The sequence below is a fragment of the Lampetra fluviatilis genome, chromosome 27 (genome assembly GCF_964198595.1).
Source record: "Lampetra fluviatilis chromosome 27, kcLamFluv1.1, whole genome shotgun sequence".
NCBI classification, from domain to species: Eukaryota; Metazoa; Chordata; class Hyperoartia; order Petromyzontiformes; family Petromyzontidae; genus Lampetra; species Lampetra fluviatilis.
The window spans coordinates 11,083,517-11,102,910 of NC_136301.1; the positions used below are offsets into that span (position 1 = coordinate 11,083,517).

The 19,394-nt window shown below is 51.7% G+C and overlaps 1 protein-coding gene across 1 annotated transcript; it reads right to left on the reverse strand.

Moving 5' to 3' along the window:
- Positions 1–11,767: 11,767 nt before the first annotated feature.
- LOC144942393 (uncharacterized) lies at positions 11,768–18,498 on the reverse strand. Its single transcript, XM_078869233.1, has 2 exons — positions 17,114–18,498; positions 11,768–12,318 (listed from the first exon to the last, which is right to left on the reverse strand). Exons 1-2 carry the CDS (start codon positions 18,383–18,385, stop codon positions 12,307–12,309), a joined length of 1,284 nt encoding a protein of 427 aa, XP_078725359.1. The 5' UTR covers positions 18,386–18,498; the 3' UTR covers positions 11,768–12,306.
- Between the last annotated feature and the right edge of the window lie 896 nt (positions 18,499–19,394).

The following is a 19,394-nucleotide window of genomic DNA, read 5'->3' on the forward strand; positions in this document are numbered from 1 at the left end:
GGCGATTAAATGTATCTCGTCTGTGTTAATAAATGTTTCTTGTCTCTGTGTTAAAAAAACGTGCTGCGTTTCAGTAAAGTAATTTTTTTTTAAATAAACGTGCTGCGTTTCATCTCTGTGTTAATAAGCCTGCCGCACTAGGCCTCACGAAGCCTGCCGCACTAGGCCTCGTGCCGTGCTTTTCGTGCACAAATAAGGCGATTAAATGTATCTCGTCTCTGTGTTAATAAACGTTTCTTGTCTCTGTGTTATAAAAACGTGCTGCGTTTCAGTAAAATAATTGTTTTTAAATAAACGTGCTGCGTTTCATCTCTGTGTTAATAAGCCTGCCGCACTAGGCCTCACGAAGCCTGCCGCACTAGGCCTCGTGCCGTGCTTTTCGTGCACAAATAAGGCGATTAAATGTATCTCGTCTGTGTTAATAAATGTTTCTTGTCTCTGTGTTAAAAAAACGTGCTGCGTTTCAGTAAAGTAATTTTTTTTAAATAAACGTGCTGCGTTTCATCTCTGTGTTAATAAGCCTGCCGCACTAGGCCTCACGAAGCCTGCCGCACTAGGCCTCGTGCCGTGCTTTTCGTGCACAAATAAGGCGATTAAATGTATCTCGTCTCTGTGTTAAGAAATGTTTCTTGTCTCTGTGTTAAAAAAGCGTGCAGCGTTTCAGTAACGTAATTTTTTAAATAAACGTGCTGCGTTTCAGTAAAGTAATTTTGAAGCGAAGTTTAAAGTTTTGCCGTGATGCGCCGGAAGCGACGGCCATCTTGTTTAATTCACATATCGCAGGGGGAGCGGGCGGCCATCTTGTCGGACAGGGTCATGCCAAGTGTTTGCAGTAGGGGGCGATGTTGATACACGGACGGACGGACGGACAAACGCGGACGGACGGACGGACGGACAAACGCGGACGGACGGACACATTAATCTATTGGTGGTCTGGTCCACTTCGTTCCTACCAGAAACAGGACCCTGCGGGGTGGGCTGGTAGGAATAATACTTAGTACCGGTACAGGGATATCGACTGGGTATAGAGGAGTTAAAGAAAAAATTACTGTATTCTAGTGTAACGTTAATTAAAAGTGTTTGTTTTGACAAGAAACGCTGTGAGATTTAAAGACTCGTAGTCTTTCATTTCCAAACGATCACATCTGAGATTAATTGACCTTAGATGGGGAAACTCGAATGCATTTACTAGTATAAAGGTGAAATAAAATAGAGGGAATAAACGGGACCTTGGTGCATTTTATGTCGTCTACATAGAGTTGAATAAACGGGCGTTTGGCATATTCATATAACAGTACTACATTGAGCAGTGTTTGTTTGGCACTTCGAGTTTTTATTCGCGCGCACGACATGGATACCGAAAACAACCACGACTTTGAAGACCCCAATGGTTGTCTGGACGCCCACGTTGAAAAGATGCTTGCTGAAACAGAGACCGCATTTGCTGCTGGAACCCTTTACAAACTCGCAGTGAAAAGCGTCGTTTCCATGGACCCAGAACCAACCGCAGTTGGTGCTGCTATAACGGTAGCATCGCCACCAAACATGCAGCCAGCAGCTAAATAATCAAAGATTGCAGCACAAGTAGAAATACTTGCGTGTGAATACGATGTAGTGAACACGACAGAGATGTGGTGAACACGGCAGAGATGTGGTGAACACGGCAGAGATGTGGTGAACACGGCAGAGATGTAGTGAACACGACAGAGATGTAGAGATAATAGTGAACACGACAGAGATATAGTGAACACGACAGAGATGTAGAGATGATAGTGAACACGGCAGAGATGTAGTGAACACAGCAGATGTAGTGAACACGGCAGAGATGTAGTGAACACGGCAGAGATGTAGTGAACATGGCAGAGATGTGGTGAACACGACAGAGATGTGGTGAACACGGCAGAGATGTGGTGAACACGGCAGAGATGTAGTGAACACGACAGAGATGTAGAGATGATAGTGAACACGACAGAGATATAGTGAACACGACAGAGATGTAGAGATGATAGTGAACACGACAGAGATGTAGTGAACACGACAGAGATGTAGAGATGATAGTGAACACGACAGAGATGTAGAGATGATAGTGAACACGGCAGAGATGTAGTGAACACAGCAGATGTAGTGAACACGACAGATGTAGTGAACATGGTAGAACTATAAGCGAGTGAATAGCAGCAGCGACGAGGCCTCTCGCTGCCTCTGCTCTGCCGCTGCCGGGCTGCAGATTCACCCGAGTCAGGTACCACTGCCAATATGCACAACAACAACAATAAACGTGCTGCGTTTCATCTCTGTGTTAATAAGCCTGCTGCACTAGGCCTCACGAAGCCTGCCGCACTAGGCCTCGTGCCGTGCTTTTCATGCACAAATAAGGCGATTAAATGTATCTTGTCTCTGTGTTAATAAATGTTTCTTGTCTCTGTGTTATAAAAACGTGCTGCGTTTCAGTAAAATAATTGTTTTTAAATAAACGTGCTGCGTTTCATCTCTGTGTTAATAAGCCTGCTGCACTAGGCCTCACGAAGCCTGCCGCACTAGGCCTCGTGCCGTGCTTTTCGTGCACAAATAAGGCGATTAAATGTATCTCGTCTCTGTGTTAATAAATGTTTCTTGTCTCTGTGTTATAAAAACGTGCTGCGTTTCAGTAAAATAATTGTTTTTAAATAAACGTGCTGCGTTTCATCTCTGTGTTAATAAGCCTGCCGCACTAGGCCTCACGAAGCCTGCCGCACTAGGCCTCGTGCCGTGCTTTTCGTGCACAAATAAGGCGATTAAATGTATCTCGTCTCTGTGTTAATAATTGTTTCTTGTCTCTGTGTTAAAAAAACGTGCTGCGTTTCAGTAAAATAATTGTTTTTAAATAAACGTGCTGCGTTTCATCTCTGTGTTAATAAGCCTGCCGCACTAGGCCTCACGAAGCCTGCCGCACTAGGCCTCGTGCCGTGCTTTTCGTGCACAAATAAGGCGATTCAATGTATCTCGTCTGTGTTAATAAATGTTTCTTGTCTCTGTGTTAAAAAGCGTGCAGCGTTTCAGTAACGTAATTTTTTAAATAAACGTGCTGCGTTTCAGTAAAGTAATTTTGAAGCGAAGTTTAAAGTTTTGCCGTGATGCGCCGGAAGCGACGGCCATCTTGTTTAATTCACATATCGCAGGGGGAGCGGGCGGCCATCTTGTCAGACAGGGTCATTCCAAGTGTTTGCAGTAGGGGGCGATGTTGATACACGGACGGACGGACGGACAAACGCGGACGGACGGACGGACGGACAAACGCGGACGGACGGACGGACAAACGCGGACGGACGGACGGACAAACGCGGACGGACGGACGGACGGACACATTAATCTATTGGTGGTCTGGTCCACTTCGTTCCTACCAGTATTAACCCCCCCTCCCCCTACTTCGCGCAAGAAGTTGCTCACAAGTGTTGTCATCACAGTACCCCTCTATTTACGGAACGAAACAGGAGGATTTCTCTACATATCTGGTTGTCGCCTGATGAAGCCAGTTGTAATTACTGGCGAAACATCATACTCAGATTATAAATGTTGTGGCTTTGCTCTCCAACACACCGGTGTGCTGTACTGGTAACGAATTAGCATGCTATATTCACGTGACAAACCTTGCTAATTGGCTGTGTAGGGTGGTGGCAGGTTTAACGACATATTTATATATTTACGCGATCTAACCTAAAAAAACCTGTATTATGGCAAAATCTGAATATGTATTTATACTGGAGGTATCCGATGAGCTATGATGCAATTTTTTAACAGATGTCCATTCGGGTTACGTAAAAGAATGTTACAACAACAAAACATACAAAAACACCGTGGCCTTAAAAGAATAATGTAGGCAGAACCTGCTGAGCGCGACCCCATATATAGCGCTATTTACGCTATTTGTCCTGGAGACATTTATACTGAACACAATGGAATCAAAATATCTGAACAGCGCTTACGAGTGAGAACGTACAGCAGCGCTGACCGAGCAAACATACTCGCCCCCATCATTTGCTAAGCCAATGAGAGCTAGGTATGCTCTGAGCCAATCAGACCCTACCCTCCGCGATTCGATTATGACGATTTGTAGTCATCTACACATTAACAGAAATACTTTTAAAATGGATTGTTAGCATACGTGTCAACCCATACGGTTTACCCGTATTCTAGTACAGGGAAATTCGCTTTTTCAGGTCCATACAGCGTACAGCCATTTCAATACGGGCAACAATATATATTTGTGTTTCTCTCTTATGATGGGACTGTGTAGGATGAACGTTGAGATTTATAAGGGCACGGGGTGACCAATACGGTCTGAATTGGTCTGTAATAAGATCGGCACTGATAAGGGGTTGACAGGTATGTGTTAGCCAGGTGAGCATTTAATGAGACCAGGATAAAGTCTCAGGCTCCATTTAAAATAAACATCACCAAAGAAATGTAGACTGAGGGCATCACTAACAATGACCCGGATTGGGAGCGCAGCAGCTTATACAACCTCCTCTCCAACGGCTGGAAATAACAGGACCCTGCGGGGTGGGCTGGTAGGAATAATATTTAGTACCGGTACAGGGATATCGACCGGGTATAGAGGAGTTAAAGAAAAAATTACTGTATTCTAGTGTAACGTTAATTAAAAGTGTTTGTTTTGACAAGAAACGCTGTGAGATTTAAAGACTCGTAGTCTTTCATTTCCAAACGATCACATCTGAGATTAATTGACCTTAGATGGGGAAACTCGAATGCATTTACTAGTATAAAGGTGAAATAAAATAGAGGGAATAAACGGCACCTTGGTGCATTTTATGTCGTCTACATAGAGTTGAATAAACGGGCGTTTGGCATATTCATATAACAGTACTACATTGAGCAGTGTTTGTTTGGCACTTCGAGTTTTTATTCGCGCGCACGACATGGATACCGAAAACAACCACGACTTTGAAGACCCCAATGGTTGTCTGGACGCCCACGTTGAAAAGATGCTTGCTGAAACAGAGACCGCATTTGCTGCTGGAACCCTTTACAAACTCGCAGTGAAAAGCGTCGTTTCCATGGACCCAGAACCAACCGCAGTTGGTGCTGCTATAACGGTAGCATCGCCACCAAACATGCAGCCAGCAGCTAAATAATCAAAGATTGCAGCACAAGTAGAAATACTTGCGTGTGAATACGATGTAGTGAACACGACAGAGATGTAGTGAACACAGCAGATGTAGTGAACACGGCAGAGATGTAGTGAACACGGCAGAGATGTAGTGAACACGGCAGAGATGTGGTGAACACGACAGAGATGTGGTGAACACGACAGAGATGTGGTGAACACGGCAGAGATGTAGTGAACACGACAGAGATGTAGAGATGATAGTGAACACGACAGAGATATAGTGAACACGACAGAGATGTAGAGATGATAGTGAACACGACAGAGATGTAGTGAACACGACAGAGATGTAGAGATGATAGTGAACACGACAGAGATGTAGAGATGATAGTGAACACGGCAGAGATGTAGTGAACACAGCAGATGTAGTGAACACGACAGATGTAGTGAACACGGTAGAACTATAAGCGAGTGAATAGCAGCAGCGACGAGGCCTCTCGCTGCCTCTGCTCTGCCGCTGCCGGGCTGCAGATTCAGCCGAGTCAGGTACCACTGCCAATATGCACAACAACAACAATTAACGTGCTGCGTTTCATCTCTGTGTTAATAAGCCTGCTGCACTAGGCCTCACGAAGCCTGCCGCACTAGGCCTCGTGCCGTGCTTTTCGTGCACAAATAAGGCGATTAAATGTATCTCGTCTCTGTGTTAATAAATGTTTCTTGTCTCTGTGTTATAAAAACGTGCTGCGTTTCAGTAAAATAATTGTTTTTAAATAAACGTGCTGCGTTTCATCTCTGTGTTAATAAGCCTGCCGCACTAGGCCTCACGAAGCCTGCCGCACTAGGCCTCGTGCCGTGCTTTTCGTGCACAAATAAGGCGATTAAATGTATCTCGTCTCTGTGTTAATAAATGTTTCTTGTCTCTGTGTTATAAAAACGTGCTGCGTTTCAGTAAAATAATTGTTTTTAAATAAACGTGCTGCGTTTCATCTCTGTGTTAATAAGCCTGCCGCACTAGGCCTCACGAAGCCTGCCGCACTAGGCCTCGTGCCGTGCTTTTCGTGCACAAATAAGGCGATTAAATGTATCTCGTCTCTGTGTTAATAAATGTTTCTTGTCTCTGTGTTAAAAAAGCGTGCAGCGTTTCAGTAACGTGATTTTTTTAATAAACGTGCTGCGTTTCTGTAACGTAATTTTGAAGCGAAGTTTAAAGTTTTGTCGTGATGCGCCGGACATCTTGTTTAATTCACATATCGCAGGGGGAGCGGGCGGCCATCTTGTCGGAAAGGGTCATGCCAAGTGTTTGCAGTAGGGGGCGATGTTGATACACGGACGGACGGACGGACAAACGCGGACGGATGGACGGACGGACAAACGCGGACGGACGGACGGACAAACGCGGACGGACGGACGGACACATTAATCTATTGGTGGTCTGGTCCACTTCGTTCCTACCAGTATAAGCAAATAACCTCCATGACGACGACAAGACCACCGAAGCACGATGGAAGGAAGCCTGGGAAAACACCAACCTGCTGAAGAAATATGTCATCAGCGACCCCACAATCCTGCAAATCTGGATCTGATCTACCGAGGAATATTTGGTCCTCCATGCCAAAGCCATCACTCCAACCATGAAGAAGGACTATCTTGAGGAGCCATTCAAAACCATCACCTTACCCTACATTGCGGGGATCACAAAAAATATCTCCAAAATCTTGAATAAACACAAGATCCAAGTCCGATTCAACACATTACATAAAATCCGTGATCTGGTTCCGTCTGTTAAAGATGTGATTCCGGACATACAGTATCCTGGCGTTTACAAACTGAGTTGCCTCTGTGGTAGAATTTACATTGGAGAAACCAGACGACATGTCTCTGACCGCATCCGTGAGCACAAAGCAGACCTAAAATACGGTAGGACCAACACCTCGGCCGTGGCAGATCACTGTTATAAATCAGTGGGCTCACATGCCATTGATTTCTCCAAGACAGAGGTTCTCTGCAAGCCATCTGGCTACCATGAGAGGTTCGTTCATGAGGCTATTCACATATACAAACACAGAGACAATTTCAACCGAGAAGATGGATTCTGGCTTAGCAATCATTGGAAGGATTTGATAAACCATTTCGGGTCTTAATTGATTGTGTTCACGCTTACGGTGACTTTCAGACCGCATTCCATTTTCTGCTCCCCCCTCCTCTTTTCCGAACATAGATGGACTCGTCCATCTGGCCAACTGCCAAATCGCTGTCTGTGGTGCTAACGTTAGGAAAAACCGCCACTTTTTTCAAATTTTCTTGCTGTGGATTTCACACCTGATGATGATTGCTTGTGTTGCAGTCGAAACGTGAAATTTTTTATTGTTTTATATTTGTATTATTTTATTATTTCCCTTCTACGTGACTTTACCGAAAGAACCAAGAATACTTATTAACTTAATTATAATTTAGATAAAAAATATCTATTAAATGTTTACTATCTGTATGATGGCGAAATGTTATCTGCCTCGCCTGGTATACAGGAGGTAGTAGGTTCGATTCCGACCCTGATACCTATATATTTTTAGTTTTCATGTTTTCCCCGTGGTCACATGGATTTTTCTCCGGGGCCTCCAGTTTTTCCTACCGCATTTAGAAACATGCGTTTAAGAGTATTTGGCTCATATACATTTCGACATCATGAGCCGCTTCGTTGAGCTATCATTTGTGGCCAGGTCGTTTCTGAAAAATAGCTATATAGCTCAGTGGGCCTTACCTGGCAAAATAAACATAGGTAAGTTTAAAATTCATCTTCTTGGTACTTTCGGTAAAGTCACGTAGAATGGAAATAATAACATAATAAAAATAAAACATAATAAAATAATTCTCACGACGTTTCGGCCACAACGCAAGCAGCCGTCCTCAGGTGCAGCTACATACTATTAACATTCCTTCCCTTTATTAATGTTACCCCTATCCCCTCCCTTTGATGCTGCTAATCCTGCATAATGCACGGGCATAATGACTTTAAACCCCTCGCCAAACCTCCTACGCATTTCACAAGTAGTACTAATCGCATATCTGCATTTCCCATAAATATGCTAAATTCCTCTTGATATGCAAATTATTTTGTCAAGGCGCTCTTCGCCCCTCCATCCCAGCTTAAATAGTCGCTCCAAGCCTGGGGCGTGTGATTCAGACTCTGTCTTCTCGACAGACCTGTTCTCCACCTGAGGACGGCTGCTTGCGTTGTGGCCGAAACGTCGTGAGAATTATATTATTATGTTTAATTTATATTATTTTATTATTTCCATTCTACGTGACTTTACCGAAAGAACCAAGAAGATGAATCCCTGCAGTCACGAAAGCTTTAAATCGAAATTTAAGTTTAAAATTGTATTATTGCTCTTATAAATACCCCAACGAAGCCCTGGTATTGGTAATTTTAAAAGAAATCACGCTATCAGGAACACATATCCCCATATTGTTGTAACGTTCTTATCTGCTCCTATTGGACATATGTTAAAAAGAGTATGATAGCTCATCAGATTCCTCCAGCATAAATACATATTCTGATTCTGATATCTACAATGATACGCAGTAGTGACGTCACCATGCACATCTGCATGATGACGTACAGCAGTGGATAGGAAAAAGGGCTTAATGTGAACACACATTCACTAATACTGTACTACTATTACCTCCAACAACGACCGCTATCAACACTCTGGTTTGTTAAGTCTTAAAAAATATTTGTCACAGTGAAGTGAATTCTTAGGCATAGTGCACGTGCATCATCACTGATGAGCACGGTCATCAGTGATGATGCTGTGTCTGTGGAACGTTATTCAGCTGGTTGGTGTGCACATACAGCTTCTGCATATTCACCAGGCAGTCAAACACATTCTCGGGTAGAGCTGCCAGCTGGTTGCCACCAAGACTCAAATAAGTCAGTGGCGTCAGACTGTCAAACACTCCAGCGGGGTGGGCTGTGAGTTTATCACTGACCACGAATCGCAGATCAGCACTGTCTTTGCCTCTTGTTGTATAGCAGCCTCTACAAGAGAGAGCGTTGCTCTGCACATGGCAGTGGAGTTCAACACGGGTCCCTGGGTCGCGTTAGTGGCGTCGTGTTCACCTCACATCTCGGCACCTCGCTCCATGCCGTGCGCACTGTCTGTGAGGTGCAGGACAGCGACCCGCACGGTGTGCAGAGCTCGCTTCGCATTCCCTCTGGAACGTTTTTACTCGATCAGTGGAAATAATTCCTACATTCACCTGCCCATGGGAGTCTCACTGAGTCCAGAGTCTCTGTCTTCAGGCTGATGCTGCTACAATGTGATGTGGCCAATTCCTTGGTGAGGAGAGTGCTGAGTGGTTGGTTCTGTTTGTGTAGTTGTTTTGTGTGGTTGCTCTTGTTGTGCTGTGGTGTGGTTGTTCTGTAGCTTTGTTATGTCTTCGGTATTTTATTGTGTTGCGTTGTGTAATGATTGTTGTGTTGTCGTTGTTGCACTAGCGCTAGACCGCACAGCACACGTAAGTTTCTGTAACCGCTCAATATCAGCTATCATTATTCACACGATTCACTCATTTAATATTCACTGTTGCACGAAGGCAGACGCTCACCTCACTGCTCAGTGACACTGCAGACTAACTTGCAGCACAACAGGACACCATGACGATGGTGACGATGACTGTGGATGCCAATAACGCGGTAGCTTAATGAACTGAACGCTACTCGTGCCGAGTGTCATCTCTATCCCGGTGCCCAGCGACAAAACAGAGACCGTTACTGGCAGTGCTGGCCCCTCGGAACGCTCTTCAGTTGATTCTGGTCCAGACCCAACCGCTTCAGCCGGGTGAGTTTGTCAAACGCGCCACTTGGTAGCTCTGTGAGCTTGTTGCAGCACAAGTACAGAATCTCCAGATTCCCCAGGTGGTCAAACGCTTCCTTGGGAATGGCCGACAGCTGGTTGTGAGATACTGTGTAGCAGATGCAGTTAATATATGAATATGTTCTAAATCCATATTGCGTCAGGTTAAAACGTGTTATATCAAACTTTCAACAAGATTTCAAGTCGTGCTAGTTATTAACGATGTTAGACGACAACCCGTATTCAGGTCACCGTTTTCAGAATCGGTCACCGGTCCCAAACGGTCTAAAAACTGCATGGCTGCCCAAGTCACCGCATGGTACAATTTGCCCTCGTGTCTCGGGGAAGAGGTAAGGGTGCAGCCCCGCAATTGCTTCCTTGTTCACGCCACTACTGGCGGTGGATCGTTTGGCTTCATGTGGGATGGAAGCGCAGATATTCCACGGCACGTATTTGCGAGGGGTGTAAATCAAGTTCCGTGTAATTGTGCGGGCAGAGCAAAATACAACATAAGGTAACGCAAATATCCAGGCAGTACATAACTGTTTTTGGTAGGGGTAGTGCAGAAGTGAAATCCACAAATACACGGGGGAACAGGCAGAACGCACAGACAAATCACACTCAAGTCATGTAAACCTCATTCACACCAACATCTGCGAATCAGTCTGCAAGTCAGTATGTGAGCCAGTCTACGGGTCTGTCTGCGAGTCAGTAAGCCTCACGTGATACAGGGTGCATTAGCTTGCACGTAAAAATCACTACCGAGTCACTCCACTTATAACTCCATAACTAAAAATAGCGCCAAGATTAGCAATGCACCTAAAATCAACAGTAGCAAACCCACCATTCAACAACAATGTGCGTGAGCGTTAGGGGTGCGCGTAGCCCGACTTGGAGAATGGGCCAACAGGTTTACTGGATGTGACTGCTCGCTATAGGGACACGGATTCACGATGGCTGCATAACAATTTTAACACAAATTTAAATATACAGTAGATGCATTGAGGGATATATGTCACCATCATCACGCTGCGAGATGTGTATTGAGAGATGCGTGAGGCTCCGTGCCCTCTCTCGGGCACAGACAAGAAGCAGTACAGATGCGACTCCTGATCACAGAGTACATAATGGACTGCACATTAATTCCATTAACGATTGTATTGCATGTGTCATGAGTGTAACAATTAATTTAACCCGTAAATCGATGCATCGGCACATGCTTTGATTAATTTTATATCCACATATCTCTGTCTTCATTGTTGCGGGGAGTGTCAGGGATGCTGCTGACTGAGCCTGGAATCAGTTCCGCAAGTCCCTCGCTGTGTTCGTGTGGCAAATTCGGTTGGTCTGATGGACTCCAAACAACGGACTGTGACAGCAAAGAACTGAGTTCAGTTCCCTCTGGGATCCCTGACAACACCCAGTATCTGGATTTGCGAAAAAATCAGATAGAGAAACTCCCCGAGGGGGTGTTTAACCCAGTGGGGTTTCATTCCCTCGCTTCATTGAGAACTCGATGCCTGTGTCGCATGGTGTGGTTAAATAAAGGACACTTTACTGGAATAGGTATTCCTTGATGTTCCTGATAGCCTTGTGATATTGTTACTAAATAAACTCTACTGATGTTGCATATAAACAATTAACAAATATATTTAATTTGTTAGCCTGAAAACAATCAAATGATTAATTTTATATAAGCCCTCGTTCATGCCAAATGCATGTCACAATCGCTGAGTAGGAACCACATATCAAGCTGGAAGGCTTCCAGGCAGTGAGCCGGCACCAGCAATTGCTCTGCATTCATCTGTAGAGAGGAGCCGACACGAGATTGCAGGGGTCTCGTCCTTTATTCCTTTCCTTCCATTCACACCTGTCGCCAGCCGTCCCAATCCCGTTCCCGCAAAAGGCCCCCCTTTCCCGCCCGTTCTCCCCTTATATCACCTCGATCACCCCTCCCCCTAACCCATCTATTGGTGGGAATCCTTCCCCTGACACCCCTACATCACCCCCCCCCCCCGGAGAAAAAATAACCGTCCTCGGTTCTGCCTCCCCCATGGACCATTTAAGTCTCCCCATGCCTCCCACCACTGACAGTGACGACAGCCCTTACCCCCCCCCACAACCCTACAATGCAATATAACACAACAAATCAATTGCGCGGCCTGCCCAGGTCTCCAGCCAGCATCCCGTAACAGCCCGGACATCCACAGGCAGCAGATGACCGTGGCGGCCCCCTCCTTCGAAGGCCCTCTCGTCGCGGTCCCTGGTTCGGTGGTGCCGGTGTCGCCTTGCCTGGCGCCGCTGTCTCTCCGGCCCCCGCTCGTGCCGCCGCTCCGTCAGGCCTCACATGGGGTGCTGTAGGTGACAAGGGAACACAGGGCACCGAACCCCCTGCCGGTCGGCGCGTGGTGGTCGGCGACCTTGGCCTGGGTAGGGATGATGATGATGTTGGCAGTGATGTTGGTGGTGATGTTGGTGAAGATGACGGTGGAGAGATGTATGGCTTAAGGCGGGTGGGGTGTACAAACCATCGTCGCTTACCCAGTTGGACCTGGACGCACTGCGGTCGGAGTGCTTTGATGACCTCGACCGGCCCTTTCCAGGGTCGGTGCAGCTTTGGTGAGAGGCCAACCGGCACCTGAGGACAGTGTAGCCATGCCTGGTCCCCAACTTTAAAGGGCTTGGCTGTCACTGTCCTCTCCCGTATCCGTACATTACTCTCTTGGCTCGCGGCCGATGCGGCCTCGGCTGCTTGGCGGGCCTCTCTCAAATAAATGAGGGAGGTCTTTAGTGCCTTCGGCCATGCGTCGGCTCTTGCCGGAATGTCCGTCAGCTGCACCTCAATAGGCGGAACGGGATCCCGTCCGTACATCAGGAAAAACGGCGAGAACCCCGTCGCCGCGTGTGGGGCCACCCTGTACGCCGCTAAGACCGATGGAATGTGGAGGTCCCAGTCGGAATGGTTTTCGTCCACCACTTGGGACAGCATGGCCGCTATGGTGCGGTTAAGCCGCTCTACCATCCCATCGGTCTGGGGATGATATGGAGATGTTCGGACCTTTTTAGTGCCCAGGATAGAGCAGACGTCCTTCAATAGCTGTGAGGAGAAATTCCTGCCCTGATCCGTGAGCAACCGCTCCGGTGCCCCCTTATCAAGGACATAGCCTCCCACGAAGGCATCGGCGATGGTCTGTGCCGTTTGGTCCGGGAGGGCCCACGCCATCGGCCACCTCGTGCAGTACTCGACTCCGACCAACAGGTATTTATTTCCCCGTGGCGTGACCGGCAGCGGTCCCAAGATGTCCAACGCAACCAATTCGTTGACCCTGGTCACCGTGATGGGCTGTAGGGGCGCCCGGCTTACCCGGGGTGGCGGCTTTCGCCGCGCACATTCGACGCAGGTAGCGACCCATCGATGCACGTCAGCGGTCATACCTGGCCAAAAGTACCGACCCTGTAATGTGTGCAGTGTCTTCCGCCCTGCCAGGTGCAGCAGCTGGCGGCCGTGTACGTCCATAACCAATTGTTGACGCAGCGACTCCGGAACTACCAGGCATCGCCGGCGCCCTGTCGGGTCCCATCGCATGAGGAGATCCTCCCATACGATGTACTCCTCCCCCCCTGCCTCTGCTGAGGCGCGTAGTGTTCGCAGTGGGGCTTCCTCCAGCTGTAGCCGTCTCCAATCGTCCAAGGTCAGCCCCAGGTCGTGGTCGGTCAGCTGGACCTCACCCTGTGCGCCCTCCGCCGTGCGTACAGGAGCGATGACCGTCCCCTCCGGCCTCGCCTCCTTGCAGCGTGCCCCGCCTGTGGTGCATGCACAAGGGCCCTGGGGCACCAGTCGGGACAATGCGTCTGCGTTGGCATGTCTGGTCCCTTTGCGATGCACTACTTGGTACCTGTACTCCTGCAGGCGTTCTATCCATCTGGCCAGCTGGCCCGAAGGCTGGTCGATGCGGAGCGAATACTGCAAGGCCGCGTGGTCAGTGCGGACCGTAAATTTGCGACCATACAGGTAGGGTCGGAATTGCTGCACAAAGTGAACGACTGCCAGGAGTTCCCTACGTGTGACGCAGTAGCGCTGCTCCGCTGATGAAAGCACGCGACTACCATAGGCGATAACCACCTCCCGACCCTGCTGGACTTGCGACAAAACACTGCCGATGCCCACATCGCTGGCGTCCGTGTCCAGGATAAAGGGGAGGCCAAAATCCGGAAAGGCCAATGGTGGTGCATCTGTCAGACGTGAGCGCAGCTGCTGGAATGCCTCTTCCTCCAGAGGGCCCCAATAAAACCTCTGGTTCTTCGCCGTCAACACGTGCAAGGGCTTGGCAATGGTTGCGAAGTTGGGCACAAACCGGCGGTAGTAAGAAACGAAACCCACAAACCGGCGTACCTCCGGAACCGTTGTGGGAACAGCCCAGGCCCTCACGCAGGCCGTCTTTTCCGGGTCTGTAGCCACTCCCGACTCACTGACGACGTGGCCCAAGTAGCGTACCGACGACTGCATAAGGTGGCACTTCGACGGCTTGAGCTTCAAGTTCGCGTTCCGGAACCGCAGGAACACCTGACGCAATCGGTCAATGTGTTCCTCGAATGATCGGCTGAAAACAATGACGTCGTCCAGGTAGATGAGGCACGTTTCCCATTGGAGGCCTGCCAAGGCCAACTCCATTATGCGTTGGAACGTTGCCGGCGCCGTCTGGAGGCCCATAGGCAGGCAGTTGAACTCGAACAGGCCCTGTGGTGTCCGGAATGCTGTTTTAGGCCGGGAGTCCGCGTCTAGTGGGACCTGCCAGAACCCGGACAACAAATCCAGCGTACTGAAAAATTTTGCTCCCGCCAGTGCATCCAATGAGTCGTCGATACGTGGTAGGGGATATGCGTCGGCCAGCGTGACGGCATTGAGGCGTCGGAAGTCCACACAGAATCTCAGTGACCCATCTGACTTCTTGACTAGGACCACCGGTGCCCCCCAGGGACTCGAGGATGGAGAAATTATGTCGGCCCGCAGCATCTCCTGCACCGCTTGTTGAATGTGCCCTTTTTCCATTGGGCTCATTCTATATGTGTTTTGGCGCAGGGGTGCGGCATCTCCCGTGTTGATGTGGTGCTGTGACAGATTTGTGCGCCCTAGGTCGAACGGTCCCCGGCTGAACACGTCCGAGAACTCCTGCAATAACGAGTGCAGCTGCTGTTTCTGGTCGGGCGGCAATCCCGGCTCAGGCCCCGCCAGCTGGTCCATCCACGATTTGGCCCCTCTGTCCTCGGACTGGCCGATGCTGCCTACAAGCTCGGGCTCTGTCCCTGGGGCTCCTAGTGACAAGGGACTAACGTGGGCCAGAACTGTTCCCTCCTGCACCGTCGCTGTTCTATCGGAGGTGTTCAGCACCTGAATGAACAGATGCTGGTTCCTCTGTACAATAGTTTCGGCCCCCACCAGCGCATGACGATCCATGGCCGCTGACGCCGGAGACACCAGGATGGGTGAGTCTGGTCGGGCTGTCACGAGGGGGGACCGATATTGCAGCGGAACCAGCATCTGGGCTGCCGGGGGAATGGAGACAGACTTACTGACCAGAGCCTGCACGTAGGGTACACCCCGGCTGGCCCCCTCCGCCTTTAGGAAATGGAGATGCGTTCCCTGGACTTCCACCCGCCCATTGGCCAGATCGATTTTCATTGGCATCCGCCTCAGAAAGTCCGTCCCCAACAGGCAGGGTACGGGCAACGTTGCGGAGACAAGGATGGGTCCTGCTACCGAAAGCTGCCCAATCTGTATCGGGGCTTCAACCTGGCCCAGGAAGCCCATGCTGCCTCCATTTGCTGCAATGAACGTTGTCTTGACGGGGACTAAAGGTCGGATTTTATCCGGCAGCATCTCATGCATGGTGCTCGAGATGATCGTGGCTGATGCCCCCGTATCGACCAAGATACGTGCCGACACTCCCGCGATTTCACCGACCAGGACCGAGGTTCCTGACGTGGCCGCTACCACCCGCCTTGCCAGCTTCCTCCATTGTGTGGCTGAGTCCGGCCACTGACCAGGCGGCGTCTCGTTATCCTGTGGTGCATGGTGAAATGATGGGGGATGGGTGTGGATGGACTGAAGATGGGGTTCCTCCCTTTGGAGTGCGTCCCAGCAGGGTGAACGCGCCCTTGTTACATAGTGTGGGCTTACCCCTGGGTTGCGGGCTGGGCTCTCTATGTAGTGCAAATTGCCCCCCCTAGGTGACGTAGGATGGGCCCCCCTTGTGGTGTGGGGGGGCCCCCCCATTGCAGGGGGCGGTGGGGACTGGGGGGTGGGCCTTCCCGTGAGCCCCTCTCTTTCCTTTGTCACGGGGGCGTGGTCCCCCTGGTTCCGTCTCGCTCTGTCGCAAAGCGGTGGTGAGGCGGGTCGTGGAATTGCTCCAGGGCGCAATGTCAATCGTGTGGGCTGCCTCCGCCCCCGGGCCGTTGCCCCTGGCAACTCGCCGGCGTTGCAGGTAACTGGTGACGTCACGCCCGCCGGTGACGTCACGCCCGCCCGCGAACCCACGCCCGCCCGCGAAACCACGCCCACCCGCGACGTCACGCCCGCCCGCGAAACCCCGCCCGCCCGCGAAACCACGCCCACCCGCGACGTCACGCCCGCCCGCGAACCCACGCCCGCCCGCGAAACCCCGCCCGCGCGCGACGTCACGCCCGGCATCGACGTCGCTGCCGGCCGCGACGTCACTTCCGCCCGCGACGTCACCTCCGCCCGCGACGTCACCTCCGTCCGCGACGTCCCTCCCGGCGTCGGCGCGACTCCCGGCGCGGTCCCCGGCCTCGGCGCGATCCCCGACGCGGTCCCTGGCCCCGGCGCGATTCCAGGCGCGGTCCACGGCCCCGGCGCAATTCCCGGCGCGATCCGCGACACCACTTCCGACCGCGACGTCACTTCCGGACGCAACGTCACTTCCGGACGCAACGTCACGTCCGTTCGCGACGCCACTCCGGGTCGCGATGCGACCACAGGCCCCGGCGCTATCCCCTTCCCCCGACCAGAACAGCGGGGACCGGAAAACGACACCACCGGCGCCCACCCCGAGGAGACTCCCGGTGAGTTCGCGGCGTCGGAAGTGTAATTACCCGGCCCGCCCGAGAGGCCGGGTGGGACGGCGTCACTCGCCTGGCTCCTGTCGGCGTTCGGCCCCGGCAGGTTCCAGGTGACGTTGGCGGCCTCCGGCTCCGTGCGGCACCCCCTCGCCACATGCCCCTCGCGACCACAACGGTGGCAGACCCACGGGGCGTTGCGTCGGGGGGGCTCGGCGCGATGTTGTAGAGGCGGCTGCCAGCGACGCGGCGGTTGGTCCCTCTGCTCCGCCAGTCCCCGGATCGCCGCGTACACCTCCCGCAGCGATGGCTCCGTCTCAGACGTCGGCGGTCCGTCCCCAGATGCCCCACCGGCAGCCTGTGGTGACGGTGCAGGTTCGGCGGTTAGTGTCGCTGGACCAAGTAGCGCCGCGGCAACGGCTGGGCTGTTCCCCCCCGCCGCGCCAGCCACCGGGCCCACGGGTGGCGCCCGGCCCATGACCTGCTCGTGGGCTTGGATGGTCCGGGCAGCCCACAGCGAGGTGCGTTCTTCCGGCGTCACTACGGGCATTACAACGCCGGCGCGGCAAGCGTAGGCGATGAGGTGCTCGACCACGAGGTCCTCGAGCGCTTCTTCAGCCAGGCGAGGGAAAGCTCTCCTCGCCAACACGAGCAGCGCCCCCCTGTAGGCTAAAGGGGATTCTTTAGCCCCTCGCTGGCGATCCTGGAACCGTTTAAAGGCTCCTTCCGCCGGGCAATAGATCTCCCCCAAAGCCTCGTAGGCCGCCTGTAGCGTGGACTTGCTGTGCGAGGGAAGGGAGGTGTAAGAGGAGAGTGCTTCTTTGCCCAGAACAGATGGCAGCGCTCGTAGGGCCTCTTCGTCTGTCCACTCGAGAGCGTGGAAGGCAGCCTCGAATCGGCGGACAAACTCCTCCCAATCTTCTTCCTCAGCCACAAACTTGTCGACGGGCCCCAGCCGACGCGGCCGTCCGGCCACCTGCTCTCCGTGTTGGGTGTTTAGCCCTGGGGGTTTTGGCGGGAGCGGCGGCGGCTGGCGTGACGAGGTTGGTTGCGGCTCCTGCCCGGCCGGCTGGTCGGCGTCCGGTTCCCGTGGCCTCTCCTCCCGTAGTACGCGTGGGGGTGGGGGTCCCGGTGCCGGCGGGCCCCCCATAGGGAGCCTCTGCAAGAGCTCCTGGAGCGCCCTCTCCACGCGGGCCATGCGGTCCTCCATGCGATCCTCCAGGCGATCCGGGCCCCCTTCTGCTGCTTCTGACAGCAGGCCCCCTTGTTGCCCAGGATGTGAAGGATCCCCGGCCCCTGCTTCCTCCTCCCTCGGCTCCCTCCCGCGAGGATTCTTCTTTGTAGCCATTAGGATCCCACCGCTGCCACCAAATGTAGAGAGGAGCCGACACGAGATTGCAGGGGTCTCGTCCTTTATTCCTTTCCTTCCATTCACACCTGTCGCCAGCCGTCCCAATCCCGTTCCCGCAAAAGGCCCCCCTTTCCCGCCCGTTCTCCCCTTATATCACCTCGATCACCCCTCCCCCTAACCCATCTATTGGTGGGAATCCTTCCCCTGACACCCCTACACATCCAATTAATGAGTGTGTATTATACATGTGTAATAAAAGACTCGGACGCTTCTCTCTGTCCTGTGTCCTTTATTTGGGTTCGATCTCTTTTCCCTCACGGTACTCCCCTATATACTCTCCACTCTGCAGCCCCAGGCTGCTGTCGCTCACGTAGCCCAAACTCCCTCCTAGCAGCCCCGCCGCTGTCACGTCGTGCAGACCCCTGCTGCCGACTCCTCCCTTGCAGACCCGCTGCTCTCTGCAGCCTCCTCGCTGCCTCTCTGCAGCCTCCTCGCTGCTCCTCCTGCCCCGGGGTCGGTCACCATTGACCGACGGTGCCGATCCTCGTGGCTCGGGTGTGTGGCGACCTCGCCACTCTCTCTCACCCTTCGCCCTGCGTGGCCTCTCACTTTTCCCAGTCCCCGATCACTCCCGACTGCTTCCGGTTACCCCCCTTATAGACCCTTACCCTCTCCCCCACGTGACGTAACTACTCCCCCCATGACGTCACTTCCGGGAGGTCATTTACGCCCGCATTACACCACCCTCCCCCGTAGAGAAAATCCAGCCGACCTCGGCTGAACACAACTCCAATAAGCAATGCGAGCGAACACGACCGAAAACGAAAAAGGACACAGAACACACGATAATATACGGAAAGAACAAGAACACAACACAATAATTAACGAAATGTGAGGGATTTCGAGCGGGTGCGGGTCGCCGGGCCGTCCCGGACGGTCGGTGGCCCTCCCGCCGAGCGGGAACGTGGCAGGGTTTTAAGAGCGACAGGCTGAAGTTCGTCTGTCG

What these genes read in the sequence shown, in the direction of transcription:
- LOC144942393 (XM_078869233.1), bottom strand. Translation starts at nt 18,385, where the DNA reads ATGGCTACAAAGAAGAATCCTCGCGGGAGGGAGCCGAGGGAGGAGGAA.